Source organism: Oncorhynchus mykiss, chromosome 8 (assembly GCF_013265735.2).
Source record: "Oncorhynchus mykiss isolate Arlee chromosome 8, USDA_OmykA_1.1, whole genome shotgun sequence".
NCBI lineage: Eukaryota > Metazoa > Chordata > Actinopteri > Salmoniformes > Salmonidae > Oncorhynchus > Oncorhynchus mykiss.
Genome location: NC_048572.1, coordinates 39671142 through 39692129, shown reverse-complemented (window position 1 = coordinate 39692129; position 20988 = coordinate 39671142). Strand labels below are relative to the sequence as shown.

The 20988-nt window shown below is 44.1% G+C and overlaps 1 protein-coding gene across 5 annotated transcripts in view; it reads right to left on the bottom strand.

The window, feature by feature from the left end:
* Positions 1-20988, bottom strand: part of LOC110529898 (SAM and SH3 domain-containing protein 1) — a 332895-nt gene that overhangs the window by 104090 nt on the left and 207817 nt on the right. The window contains exon 1 of one of the 5 annotated variants that reach the window (XM_036985459.1): positions 3985-4785. The exons of 3 other annotated variants lie outside the window; for them this stretch is intronic. In XM_036985459.1, coding sequence (XP_036841354.1) covers positions 3985-4089 — 105 coding nt within the window. In that variant the 5' untranslated portion in view covers positions 4090-4785. Of the gene's footprint in view, positions 1-3655; positions 3893-3984; positions 4786-20988 lie in introns of those variants that run through there. One more of the 5 variants, XM_036985460.1, reaches the window with a different exon arrangement.

The following is a 20988-nucleotide window of genomic DNA, read 5'->3' as shown; positions in this document are numbered from 1 at the left end:
TGTGTCCAAACTTTTGACTGGTACTGCATATATATGTTTTATATTCTAACGGTTATTGACTGGCCAACTACAGTCATCCAAAATTCAATGACCGTCACAGCCCTAATAGTGACCAGTGTGAAAAACATCAATCAGATGTGTCTCTGTTCTGTGGCATCATAATTAGAGATGCACCGATATGACATTTTTGGCCGATACCGATATCCGATACTTTCCTTGCCAAAAAAAACAACAACCCGATACCGATAATCGATATTAAACATTTTAGCGGCCTTTTAAGCATTCTACTACAGTTAAATAGTTAACACACACACATGGACGCAGCGGTCTAAGGCACTGCATCTCAGTGCAAGAGGCGTCACTACAGTCCATGATTGGGAGTCCCATAGAGCGGCGCGCAATTGGCCCAGCGTCGTCCGGGTTTGGGGGGGTAGGCCGTCATTGTAAATAAGAATTTGTTCTTAACTGTCTTGTCTAGTTAAATGAAGGTTACACACACACACACACACCCCACACTGACCAAAAAGTTATTTGGTTGGCAATTACTTATGTCCCCATTACCTGTAAAACATAATCAAAACCTATTTCTTTCACTTACTTTTGTGCTGTTTCGTTGTTCATTTGTTCAGTAGTGTCATTCTCAAACAGGATTTCTCTGGAGCACCGTTTGGATCTTTGTGTGTCAAAAACATTCTATTTAACACTATTTGACGTGTCAAATAAGCTTGTTGACCAATCAGGACTTGAACATGACTGCACGTCACATAACAAAACAATGTTCTTCCCCAACAACATAGCAAAACGACATAATCTGTTTCAGTAGCAATAGTTAGCTAGCTAACTATATAGCTAGGTGTCATCATCTAAAATAACCGTAATTTATAAGACAGTTCTTATTTGATTAATGGTGGTCGGACGCATCTATGTGAAGCTAGCCACAATAAGGATTAGCCACAATAGTGGACTTTGCGGTTAGCCTTCAAAATAAAAGTATTGCATAATTCTACTATTTGTATTCATTTGCATCACTGTCAATGACATACTTTTATTTTGAAGGCAAACCGCAAATTCCACTATTGTGCCTAATCCTTATTGCGGCTAGCTTCACAAGACATAGCCCGGTACGGTCGAGCCTCATTAGTCAGATGAAGCTAGCTGGCTGCTTACAACGTTAGCTTTGGGCAACAGGGTTAAGTTGCTGGCTAGATATGTATTTTCATGAACTGAAGTTCAATTTCAATAGGCGAACAACAAGTGGCAACCTAGCTAATACTTACTCACAAGGATTCCTAAATCATTTCTAATGAAAATGACTGCAGTTTTTACTGGTCATTGTTTTCAGGCTGGTTGTATTGGTGCTAGCTAGGTACCAAGCTAAAGCTAGCTACACCAGAAGTTGCAGTCAAACAAATTATGCTTTATTACCAACGCGGTATTGTAAACACATCGTTCGTGGCCGGTGTTTGCTTGTTTGCTGACTTTTTTGCACAGCTTTGACAGCTGTATCTTTTTTGACATGCAAAGACCCACACGGAGTTCAATAGTATGTATGTCGTGAAGCTAATAGCAGTGACTCAACTACCGTGTAACTCCGGTAGGGCAACATCGGAAAAATAGCGCACTTGGTAGTGTTAACCGGTGCTCGACCAGTCGGCAAAAGCCAACATCACCCACGACCGAGAACCATTGATTGTCAAGGGCAATGAATTCCATTATCTTGGCTTTAATGGATTTCGCCTTTGGTCTCACTGAAATTGTGTTACTCTTTCAAATGACTGCTCGACTTGTTGACTGCTCGATCCACACAGCAGACATTGTGGGCTAGGTTAGGAATGCTGTGTAGCGCAACATTTTACGTGGCGTCATATAGGTAGGTATGCACGGTAGCTTTGACATCGGTTTTGCACATCAGGCATTAAATACGACATCGGCCGATACCGATGTTGGCATTTTTAGCTAATATTGGCCGATTCCGATATGTTCACCGATATATCGTGCAGCCCTAATCATAATGACATTATTGGTGCTAAAACATCCATTAAAAGACCACATGCCCCAGTCTCAGGAATTCTAAGGGAGGATGTGTGAACGGCTGTGGCTTGCAGTCACCTATGGAGGAGGTGTCACACTAGTGTTTCTGTGTGTGTGTGTGTGTGTGTGTGTGTGTGTGTGTGTGTGTGTGTGTGTGTGTGTGCGTTCCATCTGCAGGCAGGAGAAAGACATCAAAGAGCACTGCTAGACATTTGCCTCCAAAGTACTACATCTGGTAAAATCGCCTGGCTGGAGTCCCAGGTCTCCCACCCGAGTCAGAGGCCAGAAGACACTTTCATCAATTACACACACCCCACACAAAGAAACACACACACACCTCTGTCTCTATCTTCAGTGCTAGGCCCTTTCACACTCCATTCACATATACTGAGCCAGACGAGACCAAATTAACAATACCAAATTAACACGTTGATTTTCAAACGACACACCATTCACACTGGGAAAAGACCAAAACACATTTGCTCTTCTGATCAATCAGATCCAATGACCCACACACGTCAAGATGGCTGTGTCACCCTGGCCCCTAACAAAAAACATGAGGGAAAGGTGACTATGTAGATGAGCGTGACCTTTTCCATATCTTAATTGCAGGATTTGCCATGCACTTTAGGTAGATGTGGATTGGTATAGGCCTATGTGGACTACGATTGCTAGACATCAAAGTGATATTAGTAGTCAAAACAGTGGCAATTATTATTCCAACGCTTGAAGGTCCGCACTGATAACGGACTAACAAGAAAAACTTACAATTAAATATTTTCAGTCCTGAAATGTGACAATCTGATTTGAGAAATGCAATTTGCAACAATGTTTCTCATCATAACCTTCCCAAAGTAACATTCCCATTACAGTAGCACAGCAACAAGTGTTTCGGGCATTATGATTATTACAGCCGTGCTCAACTCATCTAAAACTTAATGAACTCTTACGAAAAAAGACTGCAGTTAGAGTGCAGTACAACTGCAGTTATAAACTGGGTGGTTTGAGCCCATTCGGATTGGCTAAAAGCCGTGGTATATGAGACCGTATACCACGGGTATGGCAAAACATTTAGTTTTACTGCTCTAATTACATTGGTAACCAGCTTATAATAGCAATAAGGCTCCTCGGGGGTTTGTGATACATGGCCAATATACCACTGCTAAGGGATGTGTCCAGGCACTCCGCGTTGCGCCTTCATATATTGGCCATATACCACACATCCGCTCCTCCTCTGGCCTTATTGCTTAATTAGGGTGCAGTATAACTGCAGTATGCTGCAAATATTGCCTCCAAAATAATACTGTTTTTACTGAAGTTATTTTGCAGTGTAACTGCAGTTACAGTGCGGTATAACTGTAGTACACTGCAGCTATTCTGCAATTGCTGCGTCCAAAATACTACAGTCCACTGCAGTTACTGCACTTTTACTGCAGTTTCAAAACAGCAATATTTTTTTATAAGGGAACTGTTACAATGGTGTAACAATGCGACAGCGCAGTTAAATCAACGAATTGTAACGAATCTTGATCTGCAAAGGTGTAACCACGGACATCTTCGCAGCTCAAGCGGAATTTAATGATAGCACACAAACAGTTACTTTTTCACCTCAAGAGCAACATACCATTTTCATAGGATTCCAAGTTTCATTCAAATCCGATCACCTCAAATACAGAAGAGCTCCCCGTGAACAGGTTGAAGAAGGGAAATGCCCGAATCCGAAACCCACACGTTGGGCATGGAGGATGGAAAGTAAACGTTGAGCTTGGCGCTTTGAGAAATAGAACCGCTTCCCTTGCGTTGTTGTTTTGGGACGTGATTTAACCCTACTAGCATCAACCACTGAATGAGCAAAGACTGTCCCCCTTTGAGGACCACAGTTGAAAAGCTTTTATCAGTTGGTTGTTACCTTCCTGTCTCCCCTCCCCCAAACCAAACTGCCCCCAAACTTACCAGCATCCCCATCACGTCTGTCCAGAGTTTGGAAAAACTGTCAGACACCGCGCCGCCCGCCTCGGGTTCTACGAAAGCGGCTGCCTGGTCGCCTTGGCCCTCCATAATGTCTATGGTTATGAAGTATTGCCTTTAGCGCACATTTAATCCGTGACCATACACAATTGGTTGGCTACAAAAACGGTGGCGACCCGTGGTGGGTGACAGACACCTCTGCTTGAGAAAGTTTTCCCTGTCTCAGCCTTGTCCCTGTCTCATTCAGTATTCATTCCCTGGGAGAAAAAATGACTGTAGGCTTGAACGCTCTCCAAATACCCCCAGACCTGCTTGTGAAGTGAAACAAGTGCCCTAAAACTCCGGGGCAAGTTGAATATGTGCCCTTTACGCGAATACATGCACTACATATTGCAATAACACTTATACAGCTCAGTCAACACAGCAGAAGCCTGGTTCCAATTGCATGGATTCCATATGAAAAGTTCACTTGGTTGAGCTCCCCGCAGCACCGTGCCCTTGCACTGAAAATATCCACCTAGTTATCTTATTCCACTATGTCCGGAGAGAACGAAGTCAAAACGAATAAAAAAACTCAATCGCGAATTTAGAGAAATATTTCCATTTAACAGCAAAGTAAGAGAAAACGCCCGAAGACCTTTTTCCTTGTCCGTAATTATCCACGCTCCCTCCTCCAACAGTGATCTCCAGCAACAGTTCGCTCTAGTTCACCCGACTGCTGTAGCAGCTCACTCCTCCCAGCAAAAACACTTCGACAACAGAAAAGTCCTCTGGTGTCAGTCTCCTCTGCTCTAACCAAAGAAAATCTTCAATGGATGTAGTATAATTCGCAAACTTCTCAAAGCCAGTAAAGGTGGTGGGACGTTGCCAGATGGACGTACACTACTGGAGTGTACAAAACATTAGGAACACCTGCTCTTTTCCAACATATAGACCAATGACGGGCCAAATTAGGCCCGCAGGGTAATTTTAACAAAAATACACAACTAAAAACTACCGAGGTGCAATTTTCGAAATGTGTTTGTACATCAGCAGTCACTTAATTAGAACTGGCAGCAAAACATTTTTAGATTGGTAAATTTGTAGCGAATGGTCGAATTGGGGCCCATTAATCAACAGTTATCATTTTAAAAACAGCAAACATTTGCCTCCACCCTTTGGAAAAATGTGTAGAATTGCAAGAAAATAAAACTACATTTCTTTTCTCTCTGCCTGCGGAGAAAATGTGTAATATTGCATTCAATTAGTTATAAAATGGCATAATATTATCTCTGCACAAAGACAAAATGTGTTCAATTTCAGGAAATATGGATACCGGTATTCAGATCCACGAGCCATGCCCGATGACTTTAGCCTGTTCTGAGTGCAAAAGGGGGTGCAACTCAATTTTAGGAAGGTGTTCCTAATTTTTTGTACACTCAGTTTATAAACCCTTTATTAGGCTACTGAGCGCTTGTCGTGTTGCTTTTCAACCATTCTCCACACAATTTTATCAAAACTAAATATTTTTAGGACGGGTGATGTACACCATGCCCTATTAGCAAATAAGGAAAACTTCACAGAGCCCAGAAAAAAGTATATAAAATGGAATAGACTACACATTGAATTTCTGAATATGTGTATAATGTATGGGTCCCACTGTACCACAGCAGTAACAGTGGAAAAACTACAAACCTGTCCACTACATTATAATATTTATGTAACTACATGTCATTATAAAACACTTGTGCAGCCGGAACGGCTTACAGGGTAGGAGCCTATCTCCCGTTTTTGTAGCATGAGGCAGCTTGATGTACACGTAAAAAAAAGACGCTAGTCTATCGCCAGGCCTTACCTCCTTAACGCTGATTGCCAAGTGGAGATGCATCAGGTCCCATTTTTACAGTCTTTGGTATGACTCGACCAACTCACAACCTTCCAATCTCAGGGCGAATGCTTTAACCACAAGGACACTGAATTGGTCCACTGCTTCATATAGGTTAGTGTAATTAGTGTAACAATGACAAGAAATCTGTAGAACGTTTATCCACTTATTTACAGTAGTTATCCCTATGGGTAAAACCAAATTATGCTGCATACAATTCTCAATTCTACAATAACTTTATCTTGCACCTGGCATACATCTCTGGATTATACATTGTGTTGAATGGATGATTAGGTGTTTGTGTTGCTCTTACTGGGCAACTACTGTAGCCAGGCCCACTGAATAAGTCTTGACTGTGTCTCAGTGTGTCTCTGGGCTGCCAGAAGCACGCGTCTCTGAGAGAGCAGCGTGTCTGGTGAACAGCAACAGCTGCCTGGTCTTGTGACAGATTCCAGAATAGAGAGAGAGAGAGATAGAGAGAGAGAGAGGACAATACAACCTAAAACCCTGGCCTACCATTGTGTCAAACACTAACATAACCACCAGTCATAACTTCTCCAAAATGTGGAATGGACAATGACACATTCGATCTGCCCCTGGGCTACTTAACTCCAAACTTTATGTCGTGAAACGTGATCAGAGGCTCTTTGAGGATTACAGGGGCGGTGTGTTATATTCCTGTAGGTGACGGTCGCTCCTCCATTCCCCTGTTCTCTCCACCACACACACTAATTGGCCTAATCTGCACAAACCACAGAGGCTAGGCTATGGACGGAGAATGTCTTCCACAGGCCTGTGACTAGCAGCAGCTTCTCAACAGTGTCCTGCTAACAGTCTAAACACATAAAACACAGGCTGCACAACCTCAGCTTTGTTCGACGTCCACTCAGGGTCATTCACCACTGACCCAGCCCTTACCCCCCCCCCCCCCCCCCCCGGGGCTGGGCACTGGCCCTGGGCTAGCCTGCCAGAGGGGAGCTCTGAAATGGTGGCAGTGGGAGGGTTTGGGATGGTGAGTATGTGTGTGTGCACATGCATATGTGCATGTGTGCTTATTTCCCTCACATTATTTTCCTACAACATCAGGTAATGTTGGAGGAAGCATGATTATGTCTCTAGAAGCACCACCACCAGCCTTCAACTGCTGAGGCGTTGTGTCCCTACTGGCAACCCCTCTCACTTCCTTGTTCCATCCTACCCTTCCCCCACTACAGGATAGGTTAGGACAGGTCACAGGATACGCCCCTCACTGTGCCCCACCTGTAATGGCTCAAACAGAGGGGTCAGCTTGCTAATGAGGGGAAAAGAGACAGTCTGTTGACTCAGAGCACACATTAAACACAGCCTCTGTTAATGCATAAAAGTGTGTGCGCGCGCGTGTGTGTGTGTACCTGGCTGTGTAATCTCGTTTCTTTTCCATCACCTCCAGATAGTAGGTGTCATGTTGCCAGATAAAACCCTCTGTTGAGGCAGTCAATACTGCACTTACTGCTTCCTTCACCAAGGCCGATCTCCATTGAATGTATCCAGCAGGGATAGGCAACTGTCAACTTTAGTTGAGGGTTAGAATAGTAGAATACACAAGGTGCAATTTCGAAATTTGGTTGTGTGCATCAGCTGTTTCTCAGTCACTGACGGGCACTCAATTAGCCCATGTAGCAAACATTTTGTAGATTGGTAAATGAGTCTAGCGGACAGCTATATACACTTGTAGTAATCAAGGTTGAATTACCGACCGGTGGGCCCCCATTGATTTTGTTTGTTACTCTCACTCTGATATATTAAAAACAGCAAATGTGTAGAATTGTAGCAAACTTGCAACATGTTGGCAAAATTAGTAGAATTGCAGGAAATTCACTTTAAAACAGAGGGGGAGACCAACAACATTTTGGTTTGGGCGCCCAAAAGGCTAGGGCCGGCTCTGATTGCATGAGTGGGTATGGATTTGGGTACATAAAAGACAAGCCTAGCTCGTAGTCTGCCCCACTTCAGAGTGAGGATGAAGAGGAGCAGGGAAGAGAAGTGTGTCCCTGGATAACATTAGAGCCCCGTGGCCCTGACAGACTTACAGATATTACACATGACATGATGACCCACATCCACACACAACTCACAACCAACCCTCTCACTAACATGTATGGGTCTTTTAGGCAACGTATAATAACATATCATCTATGTCACTCCTTTAGTCATCAACTCTGTGACAAAGACAACAGTCCTAAGGGGGAGCAGAGAGGAGATATGGTACATAAGAGGACAAAGAGGGAGTGGAGGAAGATAAAGTGAGGCAGAGGAGTGCTGGACCTCCCCAGTTAGTGAAAGTGACCCATGGAGGTCAGTGGCCCCTGGCCTGAAAATAGCCCCCAGGGGTCATGACCCTGTCGGGCAGGACAGATAAACAATCTGGTGGAGGGACAGACCCAACCAGACACACAGGAAGACCTCTGTTTTATTACTGCACCACAGGATGCTAGGACCACAGAGAGAAATGGTAGTACCATGGTAGTACCATATCGGGACTGCTACAAGTTATGTACTTCTATGCTATGGGAACTACTACCGTGTAACAACAAAATATCTGTGGCATAGTATATTTAAAATGTGTTAAGTGAAAATATATATTTTAATTTCATTACTTTTTATGTTTCATTGCAAAGACAATCAATGTGGCACCAGGGTGATATGCAACAAAAAGTAAGTTTGTTTTAATCATATTTCTTCATATGTCTCTGGTTTCCTGGTTAGATAAATAAAAATATACATTTGATTTGTATTTTAAGGGCAGTCTTTCTCCCAGTCATCCCTGTGTTGTAGCTATTCTAATTAAGCCCTGTGTTTCTCATTTCCTAATTCTTTCACATGATAATTGGGGACCATGGTTCTCCAGCCTGGTCTCATACATATGTAACCTATTAAATGTAAATACGGGACACTCAAATTAAAAGGGAAAGGGAAGGGGGATACTTAGTAGGTTGCAAAACTGAATGCATTCAACTGAAATGTGTCTTCAGCATATAACCCAACCCGTCTGAATCATATTAGAATGGTATGTTACGTTTGGTATGGTTACATTAGACAGAAGGTTTCTTAAGACAAAACAAAATTAGGGTGGTGGTTGGGGTAGAGGGGTTGGTGTATGAAAACAAATTTCTAGCAACCTTAAGGTTGTGTGTTTGAATCTCATCACAGACAACTGTAATATTTCAGCAACTTTTCAACTACTTACTACTTTTTAGCTACTTTGCAATTACTTAGCATGTTAACTAACCATTCCCTTAAGCCTTTAACCTAACTCCTAACCTTAACCCTAACCTTAATCCGTTACCCCTAATCTCTGACCCCAATTCTAGCTAATGTTAGCGTTAGCCACTTAGCTAACGTTAGCTACAACAAATTGAAATTTGTAACATATTGTACAAATTGCAAGTCGTAGCATATCATATAAATTGTCATTTGTAACATATCATATGAAATGGATGATGGATATCTACAAATTAATACATACCATACTAAAAGTAACATATCATACTATTCGGAGTGTCCCGGATTTACGTTTACTATGTTACTATGAGTCCAGGTTGGGTTCTCTGTCATTATACCACGAATACTAGTTTCCTGATTGTCCTGTAACGCACAGTATATCAGCACGGTAGATTTCAATGGCTACAGTTCATTCTTACATGTTCTACGTTTGAGCTGCTTTTGAAAGCAAAAATCGAATTGAAAACATTTTTGGCATTGTTGAATTCAATTTTCATAATAGCAAGCTTCGACTGATGGTTTGTTTGTTTGGTACATACAGTAAGGCAACTACTGTAGCTATCTAGTAAACTTGCTAGCTACTTCAGTGGATGTTGAACACATTTTTACCTGCAAATTAACACATTTTTAGCGGCAAATATGTTCAATTATAACCATGGTATAAAAGGGATAATCAACTCGGGGTTCTCTGGAAATGAATATGGTCCAGTTGCCAGGACTACGAATACAAATTCCATCTAGACACTGTTGCCATAGAGCACACAAAAAACTATACATACCTCGGCCTAAACATCAGCGCCACAGGTAACTTCATCAAAGCTGTGAACGATCTGAGAGGGTCATCTATGCTATCAAAAGGAACATAAAATTCAACATACCAATTAGGATCTGGCAAAATATACTTGAATCAGTTATATAACCCACTGCCCTTTATGGTTGTGAGGTCTGGGGTCCACTCACCAACCAAGAATTCACTAAATGGGACAAACACCAAATTGAGACTCTGCAGGCAGAATTCTGCAAAAAATATCAGCGTACAACGTAAATCACCAAATAATCCATGCAGAGCAGAATTAGGCCGCTACCCGCTAATGATCAAAATCCCGGAAAGAGCCATTAAATTCTACAATGACCTAAAAGAAAGTGATTCTCAAACCTTCCATAACAAAGCCATCACCTACAGAGAAATAAAACTGGCAAAGAGCCCCCTAAGCAAGCATGTCCTGGGGCTCTGTTCACAAACACAAACAGACGCCACAGAGCCCCAGGACAGCAACACAATTAGACCCAACCAAATCATGAGAAAACAAAAAGAGAATTACTTGACACATTGGAAATAATTTACAAAAAAGCAGAGCAAACTAGAATGCTATTTGGCCCTAAACAGAGAGTACACAGTGGCAGAATACCTGACCACTGTGACTGGCCCAAAATGAAGGAAATCTTTGACTAGGTACAGACTCAGTGAGCATAGCCTTGCTATTGAGAAAGGCCTCTGAAGGCAGACCTGGTTCTCAAGAGAGGACGGACTATGTGCACACTGCCCACAAAATGAGGTTGAAACTGAGCTGCACTACCTAACCTCCTGCCAAATGTATGACAATATTATTTCCCTCAGATTACACAGACCCACAAAGAATTCAAAAACAAATCTAACTTTGATAAACTCCCATATTGTAACGGATGTCGTCGGGAGAAAGAGAGGAGGACCAAAGGGCAGCGTGGTAAGTGTTCATGATGATGTTTAATTAAAACTCAGAACACTAAACAATAAATGACAACGTGAATTTACAAAACCGAAACAGTACCGTGTGGCCCAAACACTCACACCCACAAACCAAAAGTGAAACCCAGGTTACCTAAGTATGATTCTCAATCAGAGACAACTAACGACACCTACCTCTGATTGAGAACCATACTAGGCCGAACACAAAAACCAACATAGAAAAACAAACATAGACTGCCCACCCCAACTCACGCCCTGACCATACTAAAACAAAGACAAAAACAAAGGAACTAAGGTCAGAACGTGACATATCTACTGGGTGAAATACCACAGTGTGCAATCACAGCAGCAAGATTTGTGACCTGTTGCCACAAGAAAAGGCCAACCAGTGAAGAACAAACACCATTGTAAATACAACCTATATTTATGTTCATTTATTTCCCCTGTGTAAAGGAGAGTCGGGAAGCCAGTAAATAAACGGAACTTAAAACAAAACAAGAACCTCGAACAACACACAGACATGAAACAGAAACAATAATGCCTGGGGAAGGAACCAAAGGGAGAGACGTATATAGGGAAGGTAATCAGGGAAGTGATGGAGTCCAGGTAAGTCCGATGGTGACAGGAGTGGGCCATAATGAGCAGCCTGGTGACCTAGAGTCCGGAGAAGGAGCACACGTGACACCCTGTATATACTGTAGACATAATATGACATTTGAAATGTCTTTATTCTTTTGGAGTCTAATGTTTACGGTTCATTTTTATTGTTTATTTCACTTTTGTTTATTATCTATTTCACTTGCTTTGGCAACGTAAACATATGTTTCCCATGCCAATAAAGCCCCTTAAATCGTAATTGTAATTGAGAGAGAGAGAGAGAAAAAATGTGTGATAAGCAGCACAACACACAGCGATCAGTATGAAAACACTAAACACCGCACACAGCATATGGTATGTCAACATACATCATCTGAACAGGGAATGGTTATAGATGGTCGGTTAGAGCTGCTCAACTCTGGATAGGAATGCAATATGATAACTTACACACACTAAAATGGTTTCAGAATGCTACAGTTTGATAGAGACATTTTTGGATGATAACCCAATTGCATTCTTTGCTCAGACTGAGATGGGATGAGGATGAAATAGCTTGTTTGGGTTGAACGCCGAGGGCATGTGGCAACAAAACAACATGTAGGAAAACTGGTACTATTGTTAACTGAGGAGAGAAGCTTTACGTTGTGTATCCTTTGTCTGCACTATGATCGAATGTGTGTGTAGGAGAGAGTGTGCATGAGCATAAATCCATGCTCCAACATACACTTCTGACTTGCATATCACAATTAGTCATCCATGCAATCACAGACGTAAGGGGGATTTCAAGCCATTCATGTTTTGTCTCTTCTAAACCAGTAATACAGAACCAAATCATATTTCTGCTAAGCCTCCCAGATTCTCCATGCAATTTGAGTCCCCAGTGTCATGTGTTATGTGTGTGTGTGTATATATATATATATATATATATATATATATATATATATATATATATATATATATATATACAGTGGGGAGAACAAGTATTTGATACACTGCCAATTTTGCAGGTTTTCCTACTTACAAAGCATGTAGAGGTCTGTAATTTTTATCATAGGTACACTTCAACTGTGAGAGACGGAATCTAAAACAAAAATCCAGAAAATCACATTGTATGATTTTTAAATAATTAATTAGCATGTTATTGCATGACATAAGTATTTGATCACCAACCAACCAGTAAGAATTCCAGCTCTCACAGACCTGTTAGTTCTTTAAGAAGCCCTCCTGTTCCCCACTCATTACCTGTATTAACTGCACCTGTTTGAACTCGTTACCTGTATAAAAGACACCTGTCCACATACTCAATCAAACAGACTCCAACCTCTCCACAGTGGCCAAGACCAGAGAGGGTGTAAGGACATCAGGGATAAAATTGTAGACCTGCACAAGGCTGGAATGGGCTACAGGACAATAGGCAAGCAGCTTGGTGAGAAGGCAACAACTGCTGGTGCAATTATTAGAAAATGGAATAAGTTCAAGATGACGGTCAATCACCCTTGGTCTGGGGCTCCATGCAAGATCTCACCTCGTGGGCCATCAATGATCATAAGGAAGGTGAGGGATCAGCCCAGAACTACACGGCAGGACCTGGTCAATGACCTGAAGAGAGCTGGGACCACAGTCTCAATGGATTAAAATCCTGCAGCGCACGCAAAGTCCCCCTGCTCAAGCCAGCGCATGTCCAGGCCCGTCTGAAGTTTGCCAATTACCATCTGGATAATACAGAGGAGGAATGGGAGAAGGTCATGTGGTCTGATGAGACAAAAATAGAGCTTTTTGGTCTAAACTCCACTCGCCGTGTTTGGAGGAACAAGAAGGATGATTACAACTTCAAGAACACCATCCCAACCGTGAAGCATGGCAGTGGAAACATCCTTCTTTGGGAATGCTTTTCTGCAAAGGGGACAGGACGACTGCACAGTGTTGAGGGGAGGATGGATGGGGCCATGTATCACGAGATCTTGGCCAACAACCTCCTTCCCTCAGTAAGAACATTGAAGATGGGTCATGGCTGGGTCTTCCAGCATGACAACGACCCAAAACACACAGCCAGGGCAACTAAGGAGTGGCTCCGTAAGAAGTATCAAGGTCCTGGAGTGGCCTAGCCAGTCTCCAGACCTGAACCCAATAGAAAATCTTTGGAGGGAGCTGAAAGTCCGTATTGCCCAGCGACAGACCCGAAACCTGAAGGATCTGGAGAAGGTCTGTATGGAGGAGTGGGCCAAAATCCCTGCTGCAGTGTATGCAAACCTGGTCAAGAACTACAGGAAACGTATGATCTCTGTAATTGCAAACAAAGGTTTCTGTACCAAATACTAAGTTATACTTTTCTGATGTATCAAATACTTATTTCATGCAATAAAATGCTAATTAATTACTTAAAAACCATACAATGTGATTTTCTGGATTTTTTCACAGTTGAAGTGTACCTATGATAAAAAATTACAGACCTCTACATGCTTTGTAAGTAGGAAAACCTTCAAAATCAGCAGTGTATCAAATACCTGTTCCCCCCACTGTATATGTTACTGGAAATGCTGGGATTCCGGTCTGTTTTATAAGGTGAGACCGACGGGGGAGATTATGTTTCCGACTAAAGCGAGCTCCCAAATGTACAGACTGCACTGTGTGAAAAGGTCTTACGAAGGCTGTGTTTGTGTTTGAGAGAGAGGGGGATAGTTAGAGAAAGAGAGAGAAAAAGAGCGAGAGAGCGAGAGAGAGGAGAACCCACATGCACATTGCTGAGAGTGGATCACACAGTGTCTGGGCAAGTGAGGAAGTTGGCAGCTGCGTTGGCATGACTTTGGCAGTGCCAGGCACAACCAGGGGGTATGGGACAGACAGTTAAGGCCCAGCGTGCAATTGTTAATTAGAATGACCAGTTAGTCTTTCCACCGTAGACCTGTGTGAACCAGAATACTCTGGTTCCTCAAGCCAGTACAGACTACACTGTGCACATCAATCACCTCTCTCTCATGCACACGTTTGTAGACGTATGCACGCACACACGTATGCATTATATTATGCACACATATGCGTGCACACACACACACACACACACACACACACACTCTTTTGGGGCTGCAGGTAGCCTCGTGGTTAGAGCGTTTGGGCCAGTAACTGAAAGGTTGATGGATCAAATTCCAAAGCTGACAAGGTAAAAAATATGTCGTTCTGCCCCTGAACAAGGCAGTTAACCCACTGTTCCCTGGGCGCCGAAGACGTGGATGTCGATTAAGGCAGCCCTCGCACCTCTCTGATTCTGTTGGACAACTGACTAGGTATTCCCCTTTCCCCCACAGAGTTGATCAGAGTTTAGCGCTATGAAACCAGAGCTGTCTGTGACAGAGGCTCTAGTCAGAGTCAGCCAGCAGCAGTGACACAAAGCACCATAGAGCAGGTGTCCACGGTGGTGGTGGCATTACCCCAGGGAAGACTGGCACTCTACTCACTGACCTGTTCTACAACACACTACACTGCACATGACCCATACTGACTTATACCACAGACTGCTCTAACTGAGGTTAGAGAAACATACTATGTGAAGCCTATGGTATTGACTAGGAGAGAAAGGAAGTGTGTTTTTGTCATCTCAAAATGACAAAAATGTTGGTAGCATTTGAGACAAAACATGTGTTATCTGTTTGTTTCCTATTGGGACATCAAGTGATGTCTCCCTCCCAAGTCTCCTCCTGTCTGTCTGACCTTCTTCCTCTCTTTGTGCCTTTCCTCTCTCATTAGGGTAGCAGGGCTAAGTAGCACCCCCTGCTGTTGGCCCTTTATATGCCACCGGGCACAAACTACAGCTCTATCCCTATCTCTAAAAACAAGTCTCTCACCGTTGCCGCCTGCTATAGACCACCCTCTGCCCCCAGCTGTGCTCTGGACACCATATGTGAACTGATTGCCCCCCATCTATCTTCAGAGCTCGTGCTGCTAGGCAACCTAAACTGGAACATGCTTAACACCCCAGCCATCCTACAATCTAAACTTGATGCCCTCAATCTCACACAAATTATTAATGAACGTACCAGGTACCTCCCCAAAGCCTTGTACATATCGTTTGTTTTCGTTTTTTTTCTTCACATATCTTTAAAACTTTTTGCTGAACCTCAACTTCTTCTAAATACTCTCCTGCAACCCGCCTCACCCAACGTAGCTATTTTTCCTAAAGTATTTATATTTACTTCGGATCTGGAACCCCTCAACTGAAGCTAGCCAACTAACTACCAGCTTCAGCAAAACATTGCTAGCGGTCTTCAGCTAACCGGTCATCAGCTAACCTTTAGCTCGGAAAGCTCTCGCCAGTTCGAACAACGCGACTCTAACCAGAGCATAACGGACCTATTTATTATTTTATTTTTATTTTTCATCCCCGGATTCCCATCGCAAACGGAACATTTTGAGCTCCTGGGCCACAATATCCAGACCCACGACCGGTCCATCGATGTCACCGCATGAAGAGGAATAAACAGACTCCCCCCATCGCGACGTCCCCAAAGGCTAACTCTCTAGCCCTTGCTATCTCCTTGCTTGCAAATTCGGCCTGCTAACTGCTAGCTTGTTTAGCCCGGTCCGCTAACTGCTACCGTGTTTAGCACCGTCTACTAACTGTTAGCTTGTTAGCACAGGCCTGCTAACCGTCTGAATCGCCGCGTCCCAAACACTCACTGAACCCATATTTACTTTCTATCCCTTTTCAATTTTTTATTTGTTTATACCTTCCGGTAACCTGCCTCACCCAATGTGATACGGAACCGCTATTATCTTTACATTTTTAGAACACACTCAAGAACCTCCAGAAGCTAACCAGCTAACTGGCTACAAGCTATTTAGTCATTGTTAGTTTTCTAACCTGGATAACACTCGCCAGTCCAGCTTCCCTGCCCCATCCACCGCTGCCCCTTGGACACTGATCACTTGGCTACATAGCTGATGCATGCTGGACTGTCCATTAATCACGGTAATCCATTCTGCTTGTTTATGTTTTATCTGTCGGCCCCAGCCGCACTTAGGCTCTGTGTGTAGTTAATCCGACCCTCTCTGCCTAATCAATCGCCATTCTACCTGCTGTTGTTGTGCTAGCTGATTAGCTGTTGTTGTCTCACCTACTGTTTTAGCTAGCTCTCCCAATTCAACACCTGTGATTACTGTATGCCTCGCTGTATGTCTCTCTCAAATGTCAATATGCCTTGTATACTGTTGTGCAGGTTAGTTATTATTGTTTTAGTTTACAATGGAGCCCCTAGTTCCACTCTTTATACCCCTGATACCTCCTTTGTCCCACCCCCCACACATGCGGTGACCTCACCCATTACAACCAGCATGTCCAGAGATACAACCTCTCTCATCATCACCCAGTGCCTGGGCTTACCTCCGCTGTACCCGCCCCCACCATACCCCTGTTTGCGCATTATGCCCTGAATATATTCTACCATGCCCAGAAACCTGCTCCTCTTATTCTCTGTCCCCAACGCCCTAGGCGACCAGTTTTGATAGCCTTCAGCCGCACCCTCATACTACTCCTTCTCTGTTCCGCGGGTGATGTGGAGGTAAACCCAGGCCCTGCATGTCCCCAGGCACCCTCATTTGTTGACTTCTGTGATCGAAAAAGCCTTGGTTTCATGCATGTCAACATCAGAAGCCTCCTCCCTAAGTTTGTCTTACTCACTGCTCTAGCACACTCTGCTAACCCTGATGTCCTTGCCGTGTCTGAATCCTGGCTCAGGAAGGCCACCAAAAATTCTGAGATTTCCATACCCAACTATAACATCTTCCGTCAAGATAGAACTGCCAAAGGGGGAGGAGTTGCAGTCTACTGCAGAGATAGCCTGCAAAGTAATGTCATACTTTCCAGGTCCATACCCAAACAGTTCGAACTACTAATTTTGAAAATTACTCTCTCCAGAAATAAGTCTCTCACTGTTGCCGCCTGCTACCGACCCCCCTCAGCTCCCAGCTGTGCCCTGGACACCATTTGTGAATTGATCGCCCCCCATCTAGCTTCAGAGGTTGTTCTGTTAGGTGACCTAAACTGGGATATGCTTAACACCCCGGCAGTCCTACAATCTAAGCTAGATGCCCTCAATCTCACTCAAATCATCAAGGAACCCACCAGGTACAACCCTAACTCTGTAAACAAGGGCACCCTCATAGACGTCATCCTGACCAACTGGCCCTCCAAATACACCTCCGCTGTCTTCAACCAGGATCTCAGCGATCACTGCCTCATTGCCTGTATCCGCTACGGAGCCGCAGTCAAACGACCACCCCTCATCACTGTCAAACGCTCCCTAAAACACTTCTGTGAGCAGGCCTTTCTAATCGACCTGGCCCGGGTATCCTGGAAGGACATTGACCTCATCCCGTCAGTTGAGGATGCCTGGTCTTTCTTTAAAATTAACTTCCTCACCATTTTAGATAAGCATGCTCCGTTCAAAAAATGCAGAACTAAGAACAGATATAGCCCCTGGTTCACTCCAGACCTGACTGCCCTCGACCAGCACAAAAACATCCTGTGGCGGACTGCACTAACATCAAATAGTCCCCGCGATATGCAACTGTTCAGGGAAGTCAGGAACCAATACACACAGTCAGTCAGGAAAGCTAAAGCCAACTTCTTCAGGCAGAAGTTTTCATCCTGTAGCTCCAACTCCAAAAAGTTCTGGGACACTGTGAAGTCCATGGAGAACAAGAGCACCTCCTCCCAGCTGCCCACTGCACTGAGGCTAGGTAACACGGTCACCACCGATAAATCCATGATTATCGAAAACTTCAACAAGCATTTCTCAACGGCTGGCCATGCCTTCCGCCTGGCTACTCCAACCTCGGCCAACAGCTCCCCCCCCCCCCCGGCAGCTACTCGCCCAAGCCTCTCCAGGTTCTCCTTTACCCAAATTCAGATAGCAGATGTTCTGAAAGAGCTGCAAAACCTGGAACCGTACAAATCAGCTGGGCTTGACAATCTGGACCCTCTATTCCTGAAACTATCCGCCTCCATTGTCGCAACCCCTATTACCAGCCTGTTCAACCTCTCTTTCATATCGTCTGAGATCCCCAAGGATTGGAAAGCTGCCGCAGTCATCCCCCTCTTCAAAGGGGGCGACACCCTGGACCCAAACTGTTACAGACCTATATCCATCCTGCCCTGCCTATCTAAGGTCTTCGAAAGCCAAGTCAACAAACAGGTCACTAACCATCTTGAATCCCACCGTACCTTCTCCGCTGTGCAATCTGGTTTCCGAGCCGGTCACGGGTGTACCTCAGCCACGCTCAAGGTACTAAACGATATCATAACCGCCATCGATAAAAAACAGTACTGTGCAGCTGTCTTCATAGACCTTGCCAAGGCTTTCGACTCTGTCAATCACCGTATTCTTATCGGCAGACTCAGTAGCCTCGGTTTTTCGGATGACTGCCTTGCCTGGTTCACCAATTACTTTGCAGACAGAGTTCAGTGTGTCAAATCGGAGGGCATGCTGTCCGGTCCTCTGGCAGTCTCTATGGGGGTGCCACAGGGTTCAATTCTCGGGCCGACTCTTTTCTCTGTATATATCAATGATGTTTCTCATGCTGCGGGCGATTCCCTGATCCACCTCTACGCAGACGACACCATTCTATATACTTCCGGCCCGTCCTTGGACACTGTGCTATCTAACCTCCAAACGAGCTTCAATGCCATACAGCACTCCTTCCGTGGCCTCCAACTGCTCTTAAACGCTAGTAAAACCAAATGCATGCTTTTCAACCGTTCGCTGCCTGCACCCGCAAGCCTGACCAGCATCACCACCCTGGATGGTTCCGACCTTGAATATGTGGACATCTATAAGTACCTAGGTGTCTGGCTAGACTCTAAACTCTCCTTCCAGACCCATATCAAACATCTCCAATCGAAAATCAAATCAAGAGTCGGCTTTCTATTCCGCAACAAAGCCTCCTTCACTCACGCCGCCAAACTTACCCTAGTAAAACTGACTATCCTACCGATCCTCGACTTCGGCGATGTCATCTACAAAATTGCTTCCAACACTCTACTCAGCAAACTGGATGCAGTTTATCACAGTGCCATCCGTTTTGTCACTAAAGCACCTTATACCACCCACCACTGCGACTTGTATGCTCTAGTCGGCTGGCCCTCGCTACATATTCGTCGCCAGACCCACTGGCTCCAGGTCATCTACAAGTCCATGCTAGGTAAAGCTCCGCCTTATCTCAGTTCACTGGTTACGATGGCAACACCCATCCGTAGCACGCGCTCCAGCAGGTGTATCTCACTGATCATCCCTAAAGCCAACACCTCATTTGGCCGCCTTTCGTTCCAGTTCTCTGCTGCCTGTGACTGGAACGAATTGCAAAAATCGCTGAAGTTGGAGACTTTTATCTCCCTCACCAACTTCAAACATCTGCTATCTGAGCAGCTAACCGATCGCTGCAGCTGTACATAGTCTATTGGTAAATAGCCCACCCATTTTCACCTACCTCATCCCCATACTGTTTTTATTTATTTATTTTTCTGCTCTTTTGCACACCAATATCTCTACCTGTACATAACCATCTGATCATTTATCACTCCAGTGTTAATCTGCATAATTGTAATTATTTGCCTACCTTCTCATGCCTTTTGCACACAATGTATATATAGACTCCCCTTTTTTCTACTGTGTTATTGACTTGTTAATTGTTTACTCCATGTGTAACTCTGTGTTGTCTGTTCACACTGCTATGCCTTATCTTGGCCAGGTCGCAGTTGCAAATGAGAACTTGTTCTCAACTAGCCTACCTGGTTAAATAAAGGTGAAATAAAAAAATAAAAAATAAAAAAATAAAAAAAACACAGGCACCCTCATAGATATCATCCTAACCAACTTCCCCTCTAAATACACCTCTGCTGTCTTCAACCAAGATCTCAGCGATCACTGCCTCATTGCCTGCATCCGTAATGGGTCAGCGGTCAAACAACCTCCTCTCATCACTGTAAAACGCTCCCTGAAACACTTCAGCGAGCAGGCCTCGACCTGGCCGGGGTATCCTGGAAGGATATTGACCTCATCCCGTCAGTAGAGGATGCCTGGATATTTTTTTAAATGCCTTCCTAACCATCTTAAATAAACATGCCCCATTCAAGAAATTTAGAACCAGGAACAGATATAGCCCTTGGTTCTCCCCAGACCTGACTGCCCTTAACCAACACAAAAACATCCTATGGCGTTCTGCATTAGCATCGATCAGCCCCCGTGATATGCAGCTGTTCAGGGAAGCTAGAAACCATTATACACAGGCAGTTAGAAAAGCCAAGGCTAGCTTTTTCAAGCAGAAATTTGCTTCTTGCAACACTAACTCAAAAAAGTTCTGGGACACTGTAAAGTCCATGGAGAATAAGAACACCTCCTCCCAGCTGCCCACTGCACTGAAGATAGGAAACACTGTCACCACTGATAAATCCACCATAATTGAGAATTTCAATAAGCATTTTTCTACGGCTGGCCATGCTTTCCACCTGGCTACTCCTACCCCTGTCAACAGCACTGCACCCCCAACAGCA